Below are 22,022 nucleotides of genomic sequence, written 5' to 3' on the forward strand. Positions count from 1 at the left end.
ACCAACACGAAAAATAAGGAAAGGAAGAAAAAGGGAACAAATACCACGACCAACGACAACATAATAACAAAACGATCTATGTGTCCATTTTGTGTTCAATAACGGTCAACGGATACGTCAAATTATTCAAATAAGCATTAAGAAATCCCACAAAGCTTTATTAAAGCATTTTTATATTTAAGGATTGAATTAGTGATGATTCGGGCAGGTATGTCACTTTCATAACTCCCATCCAAATTTAAAGTCCAAAAAAGTAAATTCTGCAACCTTTCATCACAATGCTACTTGTGTGCTTGTTTTACATTTACACTTTCATATGATATTATCAAATTTTTCGAGGGTTGTATCCCATTTTTCTTATGCCTGACTAAAGCCACAGATGCCATTGTACTAGCGCTGATATGAGGCACTATAATGCGTGTGACTGTATTATTGTAATTCTTTATAAATTACGAGAAGCGTGGGAATTTACTTTTGGATTCGTCATAAATTAGGTTGTTAGAAAGAGTTTGAATTACGCCACTACTTATCGAATGGACCAAGATAAACACCCGTGCCAGCATGAAAAATCGTGCCCATTCGGAAAGACAGCGACTTGCAGCATTGTGTATATTGGTAACACCGTTGCTAATACGACTGCCTTAGATTATGTAATTCGTTTTTCGAAGTGAAATGTTGAATAATTCAAATGCTTTATTGGATTATAGAAAAAAAATATTATACAACATATATATTATTTAAACATATAGAAAAATATTGGTTAAAATGTGCCGTTTAATTACATTAGAGGGGCTGAAGTGACACTCTGTGCATTAATCAATAATACAATTTAGTCAAATACCATCACCAGTAAAAATCGAAAATGAAGACATAGTCAAATGCTAAGTAGTAGGTCGGCTAACAAGCAAGATAGGCATCAGACGCCATCTTCAGGTATATTTTCAGAGACAAAAATTCAATTTGATTCTGATTTTTGAAGTTAGTTTTCTTAAATCGACGGCGCAAGACCTAGAGCATTATTATTGAAATACATACAAAGTAATATTAATTGGTATGTGCATTCATCATGTGCCTAATCAATAGCTTAAAAAAAAGGAATTCCGCAAAACTTGTTTTTTAAAAAAATTGGAAGTTCTTCTTGGCAACCAGCTTCAATGAATGAACTGTGTCCTGTGGGAGTCCTGTGGTTCCCAACCTGTTACAGCTTGTGACCCCTCTTCCGGAGTTTTAGCACTCATGGCCCATTGTTTATCATTCTAGTGGTATTTGTATATCTATAGTGTTATTTGTATTGGTAGATTCCAAATCTGAATATGTGAAATACTTCACGCTCAAAAAAGTGAAAACACCATGTGTAACTTTATCAAGCAACGAAACTAGGAAGAATTGGGTGAGAAAAGTGAAATAAGTTTTGCTCTGTGTCGCCTTCAGCTTCTCTGTGGCCTTCTTGGGGCCACGAGCCGCCGGTTGGGAACCGCTGGACTAGACTTTATAGCGGGTGATATTATATTAGAATAATTAGATCGATCAAAAACCGCGTCAGGGAAAACGGACTGTGATAGGTAGCTCTTTACACTGGACTCTAGATTAAATATACGATATATATACTTTTTAAAAAGTTATACTGCATTTGCAGGAATGTCAATGCAGGAATCATAGTGTTCAGAATTATACTGAAAAACCGATTCTGTCCAACATTATCTGCATGCACGTAGTTGCGTCCTCTTCACTGTCGTGTTCACCATCTTGCACTGTTTTGCCAATCTTTTTCCTTGCGAGTGTTCTCAGAGCGTACTTGTAAGGGAATCCCATGGGGTGAGTGAATATTAAAGAAGTATCCACCACCCTTTCGTGGATTAGCCGCAGGGCTACAAAATCACTTTCTAGGCTGTGACCAACCAATATAGTATCCTTGGAAAAGGTCTCAAGCATAAAATTTTGTACGTCTTCAAGAGTGGTCGTTTCACCACGCAAACATTTTTTCGTCACACCACTGAATTGAGTATTGTAGTCGAGGATTCTTCCATACGGCTTTACGTAGGTATCATAAACCGTGTCGCAATTTTCGTCCACAATACTGACGCAAGTTAATTCCATACCGTTGACGGTGTATGACATCTCACAATCAATTGCGTATATACCAGGGTTAACCCCATACGGTATTGGCTTTTCGTATGTCTCGACGTAGCCGTATCTGTCCAAAACGTTGTCTCTGTGCACGTGTGTTTTTGCTGTCGTACAACCTTCTTCATCCTCATCTTCACCGCAACAAGTGTAACCGTCATCATGCAGTCGTCCACTGTGATACCAGCACTCTCCACCGGTTATACGGCCCGATTTTTCAAGAATAAATGAGTCTCCGCATCTATAGCATGTCTTATGTTTTGTGTTGTTGAATGCCTCCTTCGGTGGCGAGCAAGAAAATTTGGCCTTGTCTTGTTGGTGTCCTGGTCGAGGAAATCCATGGCGGTCGAGTTGTCCAGGACTTGCAACATATTTCATCATTGCATCATACACTCTGACTCCAGTAGCTTTTTGCCCCTTCTGCCGTCGTTTACGTGTTCCTCCTTCAGCCATACTGTACTATATTGTGCTATTACCCAGTAACCAGCGGGATTAAAGTTATTGAATTCTGTGGGTAAAAATAACGCTTAAAGTATTTTTTCGTATTTATGCAAATCAACGAGCTAGAAATTTTTTTTAGCATAACGTAACACAGAATAACAATATCCGAGTATAAAAAGAGTTTTAGATGATCCTACTGCGACACCACATCCCAAGGATATATGTTAAGATATACTATACTGAAACAAATTGCCCCAAACAAAGTTTTTACTTCTTGATCTTGCCAGTTATAATACAAAACACTCACATTTTCTAGTCTCTTCACATAAGTCCTACCTCTCATCCCAAAGAAAAATTCACAATGTAAAGACTATAATCGTGATGAGGAACTATATCACGTATTCATTAGTTAGTCATGGTTCTGACCTTTAACAAAGAACTACTTCCTCATGACGCCATTCTGTTCATTTTTATATGGCGCACCTGATAAAATATTATATCACTAAGTCATGAGACTTGTAAATATAAATCAGTGTGACTACAAAGTGAGATAATTTTCTCATAAATTAATATTGCTTTATAGTCACGCTCTGCTTTGTTTAATTGGGGAATATTCTTGCAAAGGATTACGGTGCAAAGCAAATATAATTCACATTTATTTACAATAACACGTTATATATTACGTATTATCATTCCCCACCATGACTACCAAAATCTCTACAAATACCTATATCAAGAACACCTTTATCTTCGGCCAAATATGATAACTTATGAAATCTCATATTTCACCTGTAATTCGTGTATGGGCTGAGCTTAATATTATGATAACGTTAATGGACTATGTGTTGTTACGTCACACAAGCAAATATCAATACACAAAACTCATAAGGCGAACTTAATATAATAAGTCAAAGGAATATGAAATTAAAACTGTTGAAATTCTATAAACTTTAACATTTTTCGATTCAATCAACGTTACTGAAGGATTGTAAAATGGGAATTCCCTCTTTCCTAATAAAACAATATACCTTTATAGTTGATCAATATTTGCAGTTGAACTTCCCATTTTATACCTCGTCTGCATGTCACTTAATTCTAGAATCTAGAATATTTGAAATTAGTTCTGATGTAAAGTAACAAATTTTTCATGAGAATCTAACTTTACCGTGTCACAGAATCAACGAAAAAACAAACTATTATGGTTGCTTAGTAATTTACTTCGACATTTGAACGTAACATTTAAACGTGGGGCATTTTTTCTGTTTTTTTTTAAATGCGGACAGATAGAACGATATTTTCCAAAGTTGAGACCGAACATATACAAAACCTATAAGAACTTGATTCATTTTGTTTGATTCCAATTGTCGGCGCTGCAAAAGTATGAGTACCAATATGGGGGTAAATAATTTGTTTGCCTACTTTACACCAAGTCGTGTAAAGGGACGGAAGCCGATGGGCATGGGGTATATTCACTTGGCTAAGACAAACAGTCCCCGAACTTGTAATAGAACTAAAATAAGAAAAATCGGAATAAAATTATGGCGTAACCTCAACCTGGTACACATACTACGGAAGAACCCAATCGTCGCCTAAATCAACTGCAAGGACATTATTGCGACCATTTAATGTTCAATTAGTTAATTATTAATTGAGCTCCGATTAATTCCCCCCAAAAAATATTTCAAGTAGGTCGCGAGAAGTCGTTGTCTGGTGGACTCGATAAGTTTCGCTCGATCGGTTTTTACCATCCGTGTCAAAATGTAGCAAAGAATAACTATATTGCATCCGTTGCCGGGAAAACTTCAATAAAATTCAATGCGGCCCTGTCAGCACTCTCGTAAATATTCATTTCTTAGATGCATAGTTCTCTTTTACTACGTATTGTTACGTAATTGGCGAAGTATAGTTGGCACATTTATGGTGTTTATATCTCACGTTGGACGGTTTATAACACTCCTTATACAAATTTAAAAAACAGTTAGAACTTTCGATTAAAATTCAATCAATTTGATCTGCTAGGCGAAAATTTTTATTTGTTGATTAAAGCTTATATCTCACGTTAGAGGTTCTGGTCCAGGCATAGCACAACTAGGGAAGCTGATTCGAAATCTCGAATTGCATATTTTAAAATTGGATCGTGTACATATAAAACCGTGTTCATGTTTAGTCACGTGAAATACTCATTATCCTATGAACGTTTCGATAACTTCTTCCTAAATTTGTCAATGTTATCGCACAAACTCTCACTTTTGTGAATAATCTAAACCGCGGATTCTGTATGTTTCAAACAATAATTAATCTCGAATAATAAAAACGAAATATTATTTCGGATTTTTCAATCGACCGTGAAACAAATGCAACTGCATTTCAGGTTGTACAATCGCACTATTGAATCGAGTACGGCAGTTGTGAATTCGTGATTATATACAACGGAAAACCTGATATTCTCAATTTGCGAATACACAAATTCGTTGAAAGTGACCAATATATTTAAATAGAAATACTTAGCGCAAAGAGCAAACTTATGTTCGTACGCAAATTACTACTGTATTGATTTATATCTGGCCCGTACAAATCCGAGCATGTTTTCAATCCCTTTCCGAGAAGAAAATTACTTCGCAAATCTTTAGTTTTGCCTGAGGGCGCCCGTAAAACGTGTTCTAGACGCACGAGAAAGCTTCTCACAGAATTAATCTACCGGTCATTGGTTGAACAGAAGACGAAGTAGCAGAAAAGTAGCCTGACAGGTATATCGTGTACACGGATCACAAGTATAATACCAAGCTATAGAGAAGTTAAGTGTTTGAGGCGTAGGTTCAAGCTTTATTATCACGATTATGAAAGAAAAATTATTTTATACAAAGAAAGAGCAGACGGCTTGATTTGTCGTTATATAAACTTATACTATATTGATGAATTACTTCAGCTATTTTATGAAAAAACCGAGGGGAAGCAAATATTTATTTCTAATGCAGGCATAAAACAAATTGTTAATACGCATTACTGAGTTAAAATTTAAACAAATTCTATCTATAATATGTTATTTACAGATGAATATTAGTATAGACAGTTGAACAACTTCGGTGTTGACAGACACATAACTACAAAATGAGAAGCTTGATTGTTATCTACTTGTTCGTCGGTAATCATTATTAATATCATACTTTCCTTTCAATAATATTGTGAAATTACTCAAGATAATGTATCTATAAAAATGTTTTTTTTTTCAAAAATGGGCTCTTATTTTACATCACTACTATATGGCTGAGCAATTGTAACTATCTAATGATTTCAGAATCGAATCGATAATTTTTTTTCGAATCGAATCGAATAGTTGGAAGATATGTAGTTGTATTGACTGTTTTATTGTAATGGTCCACCAGACGCCTAAATTAGAGAAAACACGTAATCTATCAAGAAACATGTTTTTCATCAATAACTCACTTGGAAGAAAAGAGTCATATGTCCGAATTGCATTTTAAAAAATTATATGAATAAAAAAATGAGGAATTCACCTCGACCTTATGGTGGACAAAAAACAAGATGGCGACGATTCGAAATTTCCGTCTGAACCGATTCGAATAATTTACTATTCGATTCGATATGCCCAGCCCTATGAAATCATGATATATAAAATTATGTGTTTCAAAGTGTGCTAGTCAGAACTAAAGCAAAAGAAAAGCTATGTAAATATACATATATATAATCTCTTAATTTGAACATATAAACCTCTTTTGAAGGAATATCATGGCAATGCCAGGATCTCGGAGGGGAAGATTATTGTCGCTTTACTTTACTCAGAAAATCAAACATGTGCGAGAAATTAGTTCCTGCAGAACTTGCACAATGTCTCAAGACATGCGGTGTTTGCAAAGAGAAAGCAGGTATGTACATTTATCACGATGCACGTATATGATTTATTATGTATAGAAGCTTGATCACGATACTCAATGCATATAAATTCATATATAGCGTTGGATAAAGAAAGTAACGTACCGGCGTGGGCTGTGGCTCCTCCAACACCGAGACAACCAATGAATCCAAAAAGAAGAAGGCCAGAAAAGTAAGATATATTTTCAAATATATTATTCTGCGAAACATTAAGTTCTAGTATCGAAACGTTTGGTACTACTATAGCGTGAGGTCTATCGCCATATGTCGCCTACCCAAGTAAAGTCCGAAGACTGTCGCAATCCTATTTATGGAAATCACGCTGGCTTGAGGTAGATCTCACGCTGTAGTAGCACCCAACATTTTGTACCAAGAGTACTCGTTTAGTACATTGTTATTCTATTATGTTTTGAAATTAGCCAATAAGTAAATTGAACATATATACATCAAAAACCATTGTCTATTAAATATGATTTATAGTATTAAATAACAACGATTTTGAATCTTTCTAACCTGTGAAAATTTGCACTTTTCAGAAAAGATGAAGAGCCTATTGCGCTTCCCTTGTATGCAGTAATTATCATCGTTATTGCGGTGTTGGTCATTTTCATCGGAATAACAGTTTGCGTTATCAAGTTGAAACATAAGTGGAAAAAACGGAAAATGAAGAAAAATAAGAATGTACTAAGGCACGCACCTGTGGCACCAAATACAATGCCTCCTCACGCTTATGGTTGGGGAACTGGGAGTTACAACGCTGGATATCACCCTGATATGGACGGATGGTCGAGGTAGTCTAGTTTTGTACAAATTTGCTAAACTTGATTCAACATAAATTTTGAAAACAATTATAATTAAGAACTAGGCATATTACGTTCGATCAAATACGGCAGCATAATTGATAAATTTATTCTCACGATTAAATATTGAAATATATTTCAGAAATAACCTTTCTCACCAAATAACAATTTTCCTATACACAAATAAATTTATTTCGCAGCCCGTATTATTCAATTTTTCTCATTTATTCAATGATGCAAGAATATCTATATATATTTAAATAAAATATTTTAAGCATCTCATAATAAACATAAAAACAATGCTTAAAAACATCGAGACGGGGGTCGAAATAATTAGCCCGAAAATGCCTCTAACTGCTGTATAATATTATCCAATTTTAAGGATAAGTTGACCATTTATTGTCCAGTGGACTTTTTGTGTTATATACTTATTTAGTATTTAGCATGTTCGTGGTAGCTGTGGAAATAAGCCCGTACTAACGTCTTTTGTGTGGGTATATTTTGAGTATTGCTCTCTTGTTAGGGGTATTAGGCCCCACATGACTCGAGCCATAGCCTATAGGACTCAAAGGAAATGTGGAAAAATGAATAAATCCAATAACATACCGGCGACTTCCTTTATCTTCAAGTACTGAAAATCTGAAAGCTAATATTGTACATTTCTAAACAGAAATATGTATTTATCTGGAGAAACCGACCACTACCATCAGTCCCAACAACACATGGCGTTAAACAACACGGTACAGCAAAATTCCAATCTCAAGGTAAAGTGTTTTTGAAAGACAGGTTCATATTTTCGATCAGAGCTGTGGCATCGCAGATATTTGCCTTGCAACCTCGACTTCAAGACATCAAAAAATACAACTCCAACTTCATGGTGACAAAAAGTTCATTCCTCCCAAATTCAATTTAAAACAATTTTAACTCTGTCTTGCAAACCCGTAAACTTAGAAAATACTCCGACATCACAGCACTGTTACCATTTACAATTATATAGGGATATGGTTCAAGTGATATTCGCAATCAAAAAGCATTTTAATAGCTAACAATTAACACCGAGTAAACTTCCAACTAAATTGCTGAAAGCTACACATTGAACAAAAGAAAATTGAGGTGAAAACCTTTCAATGCAGGCAAGCATTAGCCGTACGACCCTTCTAAATAGTGGTTATTGCTCCAATTATCTGAGCACGAGTTTTTTGGTATTGCGTTGCAAAAATATCTTCTGGGTATACACGTCTTTTTGCTTTTTCTACTACAATTTACTCAAGTCTGCAAATTCTTCTGCATTTTGTCACAGATCTACCATACGAATCCCCATTTTAAACGTGTTTTTTCTTATATCGCATAATTAACTCATCGAATTTACTATATCGTCAGTTTTATCTGGATAATTTGTTACTCACGCAAACATAAAACATAGGCCTACTATATTTTTGCAGAAATAACCTAGAAACCAATTACAAAACGTAGGATCTGTTTTATTTCGGAATCACGCGCACGCATTCATACGTGACAATCAATGAAGCGCCGCTCGTTAAAATAATGATATCCCAGCCGACGAGTCGATGGTGTCCAGTTATGGGGTCTCGTGTAGATATGGTACTAAACTTCACTAGACTCACTTGTTATGATTTACTCATACCCGATCAGGAAGTATCCAACTGCGCTGAACTAGACAAGACTCGACAACGCTTCGATGGCGAAAAAAACATACGACTAATTTGAAGTGTTATGCTAAACATGTTTACTTCAAGTTCAGGTTATTATTCCCAAAAAACAAACAAACAAATATTCGCAACAAGAGTCCTCTAGTTTTTAAGGTGGTAAAGTCAAAGTGACGGATCTCCTTGTGTCTGTTAGTATCAGTTTAAGATGAATTTGTAGAAAGTAATCTCGTCGACCTTTGACAGACTAGGTAACTGTGACAAGGGAAATGGTAATAGACGATCATTTTTTTTTAGAAAAACATCAACATAGTCCAAAATGGGACAAAAGACAACAAGAGGAAAGCGCCTGAACCACCAACTACAGACGCAGGTAATATAATTAGAATAACCCATACACTTGAACAAAATAATAATGCTTTGTTTCCATGTTTTCCTTAGCTCCATGATTTCTATGCACGAAGCAGTTTTTACATAATAGTTTTTAATTTTTGAAAGCGATTCTCCACAAATTTATGTTTCATATATTTCAGATTCAACGTATCAAAATCTACAACAGGCTACATCCAGTAACAAGTCCGATAACGCCCAGAAAGACTGGAAAGGAACGAAAAAGGTAAATAAATATAAATCATGTGTAGAATATTTTGGCTATAATGACACATACAGTGGTTAGAGAATTCTACAACTAATCATAGGATTACATCGGTAAAATGTCAGAAATTTCAGAAAAAAATAGCCGAGTAATTCAATTACACTCACGACTAGATATATTTTGTTAATCTATTCCTGACCAATTACCAATCCTTTCTTATATAAATCGACCAAGAGGGGGTTTTTGGCAACCGTCGCCATAGGAATTTCTCACGTAACTGGGAATTCTCACAGTGTGAAGAAGACAAATGTAGTTCAATATGATGGATGGAGCAAATGCTGCCTTTTATATGGGGGAATTATTGAAGGCTACATGAAAACCGGTTTAAAAATACCCTTGGTCAAGTATCACATATAAAATCACCGTGAATCAATTTTGCTCTTTCATTCAGAATGTTGCAGAAATACCGATTCAGATCACTGAAAGTGCATTCAGTGCGGCTGCACCTGTTCGTGATGGACTTCAAAAAAATCACGGTATGAGACGTCTAAATTAAAGCATAGAGGTTTATAATACGGCGACTACGCTTATAATATATCAGTCGGTTCTAATTTTTCATCTCAACAGCATATTATATATATATATGTTATGTTGTTGGTTTCTAAACTGAATGACAAGTTTATTTTAATATCTCTAATAAATGTCGCAAGAAAAGCAGAAAATTTGAAGGTCAGATGAGATCATGAATAAAATGCGTGCTTACTCATTTTTTTCGATACGTTTTTATTTCTTTTAAGTTCTAGGTTGTTTTAGTTTGATGGATGTTTCCCCGAGCATCATTTTCTTGTTTATTTCCGTAACAATTACGAATCAGCAATAAGTTAACAATGACGTAACAATAGGAATTTATGCCGCCGCTCCGACACCTCCTTCGTTCAGACAGTTCCAGCTTGGGGACTGACAAGATGTCTAGCTGTGTCACCGATTTTTTTTTCTGGTTTTCTAGCGACCACTCTGTATATTCAATATATCTCATTTTTAATTCCTGATTTCAGCTTCTTGGAATGACGATTTTCCGCCCATACCTCCTCCCCGAGATCCAATCAAAAGAGAACGAGCAGCAACGGTACAAAATAAACCTTATCGAGAAATTCCCATCACTGTGGGGGCAGACGAAGAAACACTGGAGTATGCTTCTTAGTTTGTGATTTCAATTATACCTTTTTTGCGTCATGATAGACATATTTGCAGTTGCTCATTTTTTTTCATAATTCCAGTAAAAAATCTAAAGATTTTCATTAAAACGTTCAATACTTCAAAATCATTCATTTCATACACGCATCTTCACCATGATTTTGCATATATGACAAACACGTTAAAAAAAGCTACTTTGGTTTAATACGATTTCAAAATTTTTTGTGCATTTTATACCATCTCGTCTGTGTGTAGTTGTTAAATAATCTAATAAAATAAATATATAACTCCAAAAATAGAATAGTGCTATACATGGCCGGGTCAAGGTAAGCAAAATTTTGCTAGTTACATTAGAGTTAGACAGTATTCGCTAAATGCCGCAACTTAGTTAAATAGCCACTGCCTTTTTGCCATAAAGCATATTTAGTCGCTAATTGCCTCAACTAAAAGCCGGCGTATGGTATGAAGTATGCAACCTTATATCTTGCGAACATTATAAAACTACGCGTACAGCCGTACTTTGTGGAAATTTACAAGGACATGGAAACTATTGATAATATCATTGCAAACTAATAATATTTGTAATCAAAATAGATGCGTTTAATTTTTTCGAGACGAAATCACGAGAAGAATTGTATGCATATTTTACAGTTTCTCTATTGTCTCCTCGCTAATATAGCAAAACGTATATAATACTCGCATTGGAAAGATACAAGAATTGCTTTTGTTAAATGCTTTTTGTACTTCCATCAATAGCGGATCCGTTTCAGTGGAAGATGAAGATTCTGATACTTCGACCGTTCGTATGGAAAGATCTCTCAGTGAACTAACAGATCACACTCAACATACGAGTCCTGCTCTTGCAAATATTTTAAATGATTGGAAAGAACATCTACAGGAACAGAAAAAAGAATTAGAGGATTATTATAAAAGGTAAATAAAGAAATTGAGGTGTCTAATTTAACATTTTATAGATTTAAGTCGGTCTGGTCGGTCCTTTACTAGACCTTGCGTTAAAAATTGTATGCTTAAGTTGCTAATGCAAAATGAAGAAATAGATTAAGGAATCTAAAAGATGGTACGTGTGAATAAAATGAACACAAATTATAAAAATTGTCTTATTGACTTATTGCACTTATCCTTTTCTGCGCGATGGCCCAGAAGAGGTTTGAGCGTCGGGCCTAACTACGCTAGAATTGTAGGGTAAAGAACTCTGGTTCCAGTCCTATGCCTTATAATAAATTAGGTTAAAAATGGAAAACCATGAAGATTCCTGCTCTTCCAAACATGGTAGCTACTTATCTATTGCTGCTTGTACAGAGCCTTATTTGGAGTGAAGGCGTAAAAATGCCACTAGTACGGTCCCTATTTGTAGGTAAAGCTTTCTACATACAAGACATGGGTTGATGATTGAAATCTGTTATTGTATATTCTGTTTATTTTCAATGCCGTCATGCAGCCCTTGAAACTTTTGGGCTGCAGTAGCATTTTGCGCAAGTCAATATTTTGATGCAACATGCAATACACATGAATATCCCCTTCTTTACATGCAGTTTAGCACTTTACGTCAAGCGAGTGGGATTGAAACCTGCAGGTGAAGTTATGGAAGATCGTCCTCCTCCTTCCAATGATCGTTCTATGCAAGAATGGGTGAAAACAAATCAAGTTGAACGAAGTCAAAAACACAGGAATAAATCAGAAGCCGCAATTTATTCAGATCGACCATACGCAAGCATTCACGAGGTGGGCGATCATTTTTATAGTGTATGAAACAAGTTATGCACAAACTTTGATAATTAGGAATCATATGACTACTATATTTCTTTTACTGGTTTAATTTTTGAGAACCGAGCAATTCGATCAATTTCTTCGTTTGAAGTTATCATTTAAAGCAGTGGTTCCCAAAGTTGATTGACTGGGGGCCAAAATTAGAAGCGGAGGGAAATTAGGGGGCCAGGAGAGGGTAGCGCCCGCAAGGGGCCGATACCGGTACGAATAATTGAGCTACCGTTTAATTGTATTGTTACAATGTATACATGTGCTTAAACTGTAATAATGACGTAACAATTGGTGATATCTAGAGCGCAAAAAGGTAACAACGTAAAGTGTTAAACTACTTCACTTACGTTCGGCAGGCCATATATAAACGTTACGCGTGCCGTAATTGGACCGCGGCCTCAAAGGTATAGAATTAATATGACTAGAGCTATCTTACTTTTTTTCTACTTAAGAGCAAAAACAAGTACAATAGCTTTTGCTTTTTGGGAAGCAGTCATAATTAGATTGGCAAAAGCTTTACTTACTTATTTGCTAATGAGAAATGAAATAGTGAATGGGAAATGATTTCAGAAAGTAGTATAGGAGTTAAGAATAGAAATAATTTTTTTTTGTTAAGTTAGAAACCGTTGTTTTGCTTTTGAAAAATGCTCCAAAAACTACACAAAACTTTATTTTTCAACTACCAAAATTTTTTCAGAATTACTCAGCAATGTTGAAGTTTCCAACTCCTCCTGAATCAGTTCGTGGTGATTTTACTTGGGAACCAAACAACGAAGAAAGTCAAAAGCAGGTAGAATGATATGTAAACATGACATACATTTTCATTTTTCACGTTTGAAATTTGTTTTCATTCGAATTTCACGCCCAACACACATAACAAGTTCAAACTCTAGAAAAATAAAATTTCAAAAATTGTTGGTTTTAGACTATAGCCAATATCCGAGACTAGAATTGGAACAGAACTCATATTCTTGACTTAAAATCCTCTCGAAACGGAGGACCTAGATACTTCCACCATATTATTCATTACATTCATGCTGTTTTCTCTTTGTTTTAGGTAGTAACTGATTTGAAGAAAAAGCTTGCCAGATTACAGAATTTACTGGAATCAACCCAAGAAATGGCAGATAGCGACAAAAAATCATCGGCGTATTATATACCTAGTCAGGTATACCAGATTCTGCATTTCTTCTTTCATGCCTTTTGGTTTTCTTATTTGCTTCTTCCCTATTTATCATTCACTGAAAGCTAATATTCACTTAGTCCTAAATCATATATTAATTTGCCTATTTTTTATTGTGAGCTCTTTGTATTTAAACCTTGTGCATTAATCACGAAATTCTTTAATTAAAAATTAAGAAACCTTAAGTTTCAGACTTACCGAGCTTTTCCCAACATTCGTTTGTTTGCTTTTAATTTGAAATAATTTTATTTGCCTATTTATTTTAGCGTTCAAAAAGTCACAAAAACCAGACTAAAACTGAATTGCTTGGAGACAGAATTACCATAAAGGTATAGTGGAAATCTTATTTGGTAATATCTTTTTATAAAATTACACAACATGGTGCGTTAGATGTAAATTCATTCAGTCACCAGAAAGTTAAAAACAGCAATTTCATTTCAAGTTTTCAGTAAATTAGAATCATAGGTTGCTGGTTAATAGCTTTGCGACCAACCTCTGTCAACCGTTCTTCTTTCATCCATATTTTTGAACAATTGGCTCTGACTGAATATGAGCTACAATATGTGCTTTGAATCTATATACGCAATATTCCGTGACATTAATATTATTTCTTGTACAGGTTCTTTTACAAAAACTAGAAGAGCCACAGCGACTGAAAGTCCAGATGAGAATAGCACAAGCTCTTGACACTTCAAGAAAACGAGGAGGCATGAATATCGCGTCACGTGATGGACCCATCACATGCCTATCTAAGCAAATACATCATGTTATGAACGACATCTTGGATCCCAGAACGTGAGAAAATACATATCAATCATATGTAAAACTGTAACTTTAGAGAAGTTCACTTGTTTGTTCATAATATCGTGTTACTAAAATTTGTTAAATACTTCGACTTGTGGAAGTTACTGTGCATAAAGTATAGTCAGTCGTCTTTACCAATGCAATTGTCATTAGGCTACCAAGAGGGGTTGGCCCATGCCATCTCCGTTAAATTGAGTATTACGACATCACGTTTTCTGGTAACATGACTTTTCATTACAGCTTTGCGTTTCTTAGGGTTTTTAAATTCAAACTGCAATTTTGTAGTTTATTCAGTTTTAAAATGTATTTATTTTATTGTCATAAATACATACTATCTGATATCCCAGTAGATTGTTTCCGTATATGGGCTATTCCAAGTGACACTACAGGACAATTCCAGAAATTTTGCATGTTGTTAAATTCAATATATTTTCACATTTTCAGCTACATGTTTTGTTTCATTGTCCAATCAGTTGCTTTATTGAATATGTAAAAAATTGCACAAAAGTTACACCCAACCTTACTTAGTAGATAAAAAAAAATATAGTAAAATATAGCGTGACACTACAGGACGGCAAATCCACCATGTACTAACAGTGCGTTGTGTTGTGCTGTAAATTTTTGCGATGGTACAGTAGGAGCCCAAAATATTTTCTGGTGCAGTAGCTGAACTACCCCTCTATGTGTTGCTCAAGTTACCTAATGTAACACTGAAAATCCATGCCCATAATGTGCATATTGTATGTGACACTACAGGACGTGACACTACAGGACATTTTTCCACTTCGGAATAGCGGCCTCTATCATCTCTTAAAATTCTGGTAATAAATTGTTAAATGGGTGAAGAAATGTCCTACAGCACTGCAAACATTTAAACTATATTAACTTAAATCCAGTCCGTCAATTCCATATGAAATAACTGTACCACACAATCAAACACTTTGTGTCAGGAATCATCACAAAATATGCCAATTATACCAAAATTTCTACATTTCAGGCCATTTTTTATAAACCATCAAAAACCTGGGTGAAATTTTAAATTGTTCGATGAAATGAATGCAGTCCAATAAAATTCCAATGTCTTTTTAATATAAAGAAAAAAAAAAATTACTTCCACTGCACTACTTTTTGAAAATTTGATGGAATTCAACTTTTGCTTGGAATGGCCCATATAATCAAAAATACGACATCATATTATGACGTGAAAAAGTTTCAATTTTTGAATGGTTTCTCGCCCTCCGAAATCCTGGGCACGCCAATTTGTATACCAGTGAAGCTATACGTTATAGAATCTGTCGTGAAATTACGATTTTTTTTCAGACATGTATAAATAAACCCAAAATTCTGTTTTTTTTCCGCAGATCCACAAAGATAGAACTTGGTGCACATGCTGCTTGCACTCTTGCTACCAAATTATTGACGAACGTTCACTCAAACTTACTTCCAGTGCTAAATTCTGAATCTTCGAAACAAAACGTTGCCAGAACCACAAATCGAATATCAATTTTAAGCAAACAGTTGTTGGATATGACAAAACAGTTGATGACACGGCATAGCTTGTTTCAATCTAAGGTAGAGTATAGCAGTGGGTTTTAACATATGTAAAGGGAACAAACAGTTCAGTTACTCCGCTGCCCCGAATGCGGCGATTTCGAAGAAAACATTTTATAAATTGAAAGTATTGGGGAACGTTAACTCAATAGTACCATTGTCCGTTTGTCACATATAAGGCATTTTTGAAGCGATTATTGCATTTTTCACTTCTTGGGGTGTACCCTTCTGGGTTTAGGTTAAATGGTATTTTAGATTTGGGTGCAATTTAGTGTCACAAGAGTGAAGCACAATTCGGAGCGGTAGACGCGATTCAAAATAAATTATTTTGGTAAAATACTCGATTCGAATTCAACCGAGAAATTTGATCTGGAGAAAATGGGCGTGTTGTCAGAAGTTATGACATGCTCATATGAAAATGTTTAATTTTATAACTACGAAAACTTTATACAGTTTCTTATCTTATTTAGGACAGATCAGGAAAACCGCAAGCTAGTAAGATTTGATGCGCACAATTCTCAATATAGATTATAGGCGATTGATTTTAAATTACTTATCGTAGTGTTTATTTTCAGGACTACAGCGTTTTTGTGAATGCATTTGTCGATACTACAGAAAAAATCATGGACACAACATTTCATCTTGTTTGTGTAATAGTCGATTTACAAAGAGCGGAGAGACGAGGTTTGATAAAAAGCCAGTCACAAACTACTCGACCTCATCTCACTCAGATACAATCAAGAAGCGTTTCTCAAAGACAGTCCCTTCCTCAACAAGGAAGACAAGAGAAAGGAGAGTTGTTGAGTAGACTTCATTCAGAGTCCAATTCCACAGCATTGTCTGCAGTGGACGTGAGAAGACTTAACGATGATTTAGCAAAACTACGCCAACTTTTGAACACAGGTAAAATTTGACACGCACTCATGTGCTTGAGTACATGCGTTTAAGCATTTATGTATTCGCGTATTCAAGCATTTATATGGGTTCCTTTTAGAACAGCATTTTTAAGAAACCCCCACTAACCCCGCCCCGGCACAACTTACGACAAGAAGGTAACTTATAAATACTGAAAATATTCCAATATTTTTCAGTCATTTTTAATCAGGTAATCGAATTCGTTCCAAAATATTTTTCAGTCATTAGCAAACTAATTATATAAAAATGTTGAATATCACAATTAATGGCCCAGGGTATGTTTGACAGCCAAATATCCTGTAGCAGACCATTCAAATGTCAATTGAGACTACATTTCCATTCCTAACCCAACAGCTAGTCTAGATACCTAATATGTAGATATTCCATTCCAATATTGAAAAGTTATAAGTCATGCCTAAATTTAGTTTATCAGTTTGCAAACAAATCCATGAGTATCACAGATACTAGGCTTCAATTCACTCAAACATTAGCAGCACCTCGAACAAAACGAAATGATAAAGCACCAACAAAACATGACTTAGATAAAACATGTCAAGTATGACTCAACAGATAAAATACTGTTGTACTGTTGTAAATACGATTTGTGCATTTTCACATGTAGAATGAGAAATAATTATTTTTACATCTTTCTAGAAACTCAACTTCCGTCATTATCTGAAATCACAATTCCAAGGCAAAGTAAGTTTACTCACAATCACCTGGATCACGCAGCAGATGACGACTTTCCTTTGGGATATCAATATGATGGTCAGGATATGAGTGAATGTGATACGATGTCTACATTGAGGTAATTTTCCTTTTTTTGCTACATTTTTCTCTCCAGTAAATTACATTCATTGTTATTCACTTTCAACGAACTTTGATATATATGACAGGATGTAGGCCCAAGACAGGCATTTGGCTTTAGTGGAATGTTTTTCAGCATAATTTCTCGATACCAAGGTCTTCTTCTCGGAGAAAACGCAAATTAGTAAAAATTAAATACAATACAAACTTTACGACTGTTTTTCAATTTTCCATTTCAAAATTTCAATTTATTGCAACTTGCATGTGTCTGCAAATCCTGGCATGAATCAACTAATGACTGATTTATTTTTATTTTTTATCAGCTGTTCTACATGCATTACTGAAAATGATGATCATTACTTCTATAGCGATGATATTCCCCCGCCCCCTCCGCCGAAATTCTCTGCTCCGCCAGCAAATCTCAAAAGAAAACAAGATGGAAGAGTACAGTACACAGACATCATTTTTGATCCCGAGATTCAGCGTCCATGGACACGTCCAAAAAAAGAAGAAAATTTACATCACGTTACGATGCCGCATATACAAATGGATAGGCCTGGGAATCATCAAGTCGCACTTGTTTCGGCACAAGCCAGCAACGTCGAATCCACAAAAGAGAATCAACGTAAAGCGAGTAGTTTAGATCCTTCGTCTTTTGCTTCCTTCCATTCTGATCGACAAGTTATTAATAACGATGATGTACAACCACGCCACCAAGCTATGTTGGCAAGATATTTTGGTGGAGAGACGATGGAGCCTAAAAACGTTGTAAATGAAAATCAAAAAGATAACCTACAGCAGGCGTTAGAAAATCCAACTACGCCAGCTATAAATCAGGCTGTATTGCCATTGGTCGAATCAGAAAATCCAGATGGGGATTGTCCGGCGGTGACTATGTTACCATACGGTTTGGTGGCACAGGATACACCGCCTATCGTAAATCCGCCCAAAGATAAACGCGTGAAGCTTCCTAAGATACCAGAAATTACAGTAGTACGAAACGGAGAAAATGAGACAAATCAAAGCATAACACCCTCCACAACCGAAGAACCGACCAACAACTTTGTAGAGAGTCCCAACAACGCCCCATATTCGGAAGATTTAACAGATGATCCATATAGCTATACCGATACTTTGCCTATGCACCGAAAGGAAACAGCTCCAATTTCTGAAGACAAGCCAATAGATTCCTATAACGAGCCCCAATCTCATACGTCAGAAGACAACTCACTGAAAAAAGATATTTCTGTAAATTACTTAGGAGATGATGACTATGAACTTCACATGCCTACGTCTCCAAAATATGTCGATGACATAAATCCAAATCACGAAGCTGATTGGCCAATGGATGACAATAACGAAATGCCATACAAAAATTCTGAAAACGAAATCGAAAATGGCGAGCCTACGTCCCCAAAATATGTCGATGATATAAATCCAAATCACGAAGCTGATTGGCCAATTGATGACAATAACGAAATGCCATACAAAAATTCTGGGAACGAAATCGAAAATGAAGATCGCGAGCCTACGTTCCCAAAATATGTCGACCACATAAATCAAAATCACAAAGCTGATTGGCCAATGGATAACAATAACGAAATGCCATACAAACATTTTGGAAACGAAATTGAAAATGAAGATGGCGATCCCGATACAAAATTGGATAGCGAGGAAGACAGTATCGCAAGTTTTAGTATGAGCGTAGGTGATATTTTAACGGACGACGAATCAGTTGTAACGACGAAAATGAAGTCACAATCAATTGAAGATGATAACAATTTTGGTGCGATCGACGATAACACAATAAGAACAATAGGACGTGGCGATAACATTAACGATGGTCTGATATCGGAATTTGAATTCCCGAGAGTGGATAGTCGTCTGAACAATAATTTAAACAACGGTGCTGTAAACTCTAGGACCGGAACTCCAAAACCAGAGATTCTATTAGAATCTAAGCCACAAACGAGTTTATGTGACGACATCAATAAATTTGCCGAAGATACTGAACCTGCTAATCATGATACTAATAAAGCGGATGAAGTCATATATGACGCAGTATGCAGTGAAAATAGTGACAACGCTCCAGAGGAAAAAGATTTGTCTCCGAGTGAATTTAAGAAAAACGACCCAATCTATGATAGTCCTGCTGATTCTGCAGAAAACCCGCCTAAAAATAATGAACCTACCATTGACGAAAATAAAAAGAAGGAGAATCGATTTTCGATTTCACCCAAATCAAAGCATAAAAAGTTTAAGATGCCAAAGTTTTTTGGAAAGAAAAAATAATCTGATTATATTTTTGGTGTAAACGTTAAAGATATTAGAAACAAACGTCCCATCCATACGTATACCAAAAATAATTTATCTTTAGAAAATGCATTTACTTGCTGCTTGTACTGATTTTAAATACTTATTTGTGCAAAATATAAATTCTAAAATATATGTTTATTCATAAGCTTAAGCAAGAACTCATTTTGTTTGATAGTCCAACCAGAAATTTGGCAAGTATTGAAGCTTGTGTGTATTGAGTGAGAGGGAATAAAAATTCATTCACTGGTGATCTCCAAATGTCGTGTGCCACTTGTATAACTTGTCTCCAGTATGCTCCCCAACTTTTCATTTTCGCGATGGGGTGTTTCCAAATTTTGAAACTTGTTTTAATTTGGTGAAATAAAAGGGGTTGTTCCCCCCTATAAGTATCACTTGTTCCGTTTTGGTCATATTTGTCCCACACCTGCCCTAACTTGTCCCCCAATAGTCCGACGCTTATCCTGCTCTTGCCACACTCGTCACACGCCCCTTGTTGTCCCACACCTGTTCTATTTGTCCGACTCCAGAGGATGTATTGGATCATATACTACGAATCATTTAAATGTAATTAGATGATTTTGGACAAAATGTTCCAAAAGGTCATAGTAAAATAGCTAGAGAATATTTTGTAGCTCTTATGCAAATAGACATATGAGAAAACTAAACTTGATTAAACTGAACACTGAACAGCGAAAATATTGTTTATAAATATATTGGTAATTCATCGGAGTTTAAATAGGAATACATGCAGTAAGATGACATTATCTTACAGATAGTCTGACAATTGAATTCTGAAACTTTTTATAGGTGAGTTAGTGGTGATGTTAATAAGGTGATTTCAGTAATTCAAAGTTTCATCTTCACCCCTATAATATATATAAGTTAGGCATGTTTTCACAACTGAAATATTGTCTGAATTTGCGGTGGGCGCAGTTCAACTATACGCCTACAGTTAACTTGTACACATTTACTTAAATTTATTCACTGCAAATAAATTAGAAATCAAATCATTCATGATCAGCTGTGGATACTGGGCACCAACTGTAAGAAATGTTTAGTATTTATTTATGGACACTAGGTTGTGCTCTAGAATCCTTTTTCCACATCATTTATCAAAATGCCTGTATTGCGATATTTGTACAATTATATAAGCGTAGTAGCCTCATATCAGCCTGTGTACCCTGGCCTCTTATCCAAAATTTCCACATCATTTATCAACAGTTCTGCCAGTCTTACGATATTCGTACAATTATATAAGCGTAGTAGCTCCATATCGGATTATGTAGGCTGATTTCTTATACTAAATTTAATATTAATGTTGCTTTGCTGCTTGTATTATTTTTTGTGTATAATACAAATGAGTTTTACACATAATTTAAATGAGCCAGCTTAGCTGTCTGTGCCCACCAATAATATGGCAACTGTGATTTATTCCTGTTTTCGCTCACTTCCTTCTGACAGTTTTAACTTTGTTTGTCTAGTTTATGCTTGGAGTGATGGCCGTATAAGTATATTAAATTGTGAGCAACTGTCGGAATAAACTTACTCAGTGTTGTGCATTACTGCTATAAAATAAGTCTCAGCAGCAAAGGTTGGAAAAAACAAATGATACAAGTGTTAGAAATGTTCCATCTTAGAGATGTATCGTGAGTGATCCGAGTGATGACATTAGGAAAGTGGGCCATATATGAGACACACTATTTTCGAGACACTTTAGAAAGAGGTAGTATTTTGTATCAAATCCAGTGAAAATTTCCATGAAAATTATAGAAAAAACAATTCATATTTGAGTGTCAAATTGCACCGAAGACGCATTGAAACCTTGTCGAACGAAAAGTAAACAAAGTATGTAAAATGTACGGAACGATATGCAATTTTCCAATATAATGCCTTTTGAAGTACGATTTTTTTTATCTGCTATTATCCATTAAAGTGTCGTGTAACAATGGAGAACA

General features: G+C 35.4%; 1 protein-coding gene and 1 pseudogene across 1 annotated transcript; one reads left to right on the forward strand and one right to left on the reverse strand.

Annotated features, from left to right (window-relative positions):
* Positions 1-1,668: 1,668 nt before the first annotated feature.
* LOC120328212 (exonuclease GOR pseudogene) lies at positions 1,669-2,577 on the reverse strand (annotated as a pseudogene).
* A 2,971-nt stretch (positions 2,578-5,548) lies between these two features.
* Positions 5,549-20,456, forward strand: LOC120328158 (uncharacterized). The gene is made up of 19 exons (XM_039394576.2): positions 5,549-5,707; positions 6,306-6,449; positions 6,538-6,628; positions 6,993-7,247; positions 7,927-8,020; positions 9,221-9,296; positions 9,457-9,539; positions 9,970-10,054; positions 10,574-10,706; positions 11,469-11,645; positions 12,266-12,455; positions 13,189-13,281; positions 13,549-13,659; positions 13,941-14,003; positions 14,294-14,469; positions 15,840-16,050; positions 16,605-16,932; positions 17,599-17,752; positions 18,075-20,456. The coding sequence occupies exons 1-19, from the start codon at positions 5,674-5,676 to the stop codon at positions 20,041-20,043; spliced, it is 4,467 nt and encodes a 1,488-aa protein (XP_039250510.2). The 5' UTR covers positions 5,549-5,673; the 3' UTR covers positions 20,044-20,456.
* Positions 20,457-22,022: the final 1,566 nt, after the last annotated feature.

Source organism: Styela clava, chromosome 7 (assembly GCF_964204865.1).
Source record: "Styela clava chromosome 7, kaStyClav1.hap1.2, whole genome shotgun sequence".
In the NCBI taxonomy this organism is placed as follows: Eukaryota; Metazoa; Chordata; class Ascidiacea; order Stolidobranchia; family Styelidae; genus Styela; species Styela clava.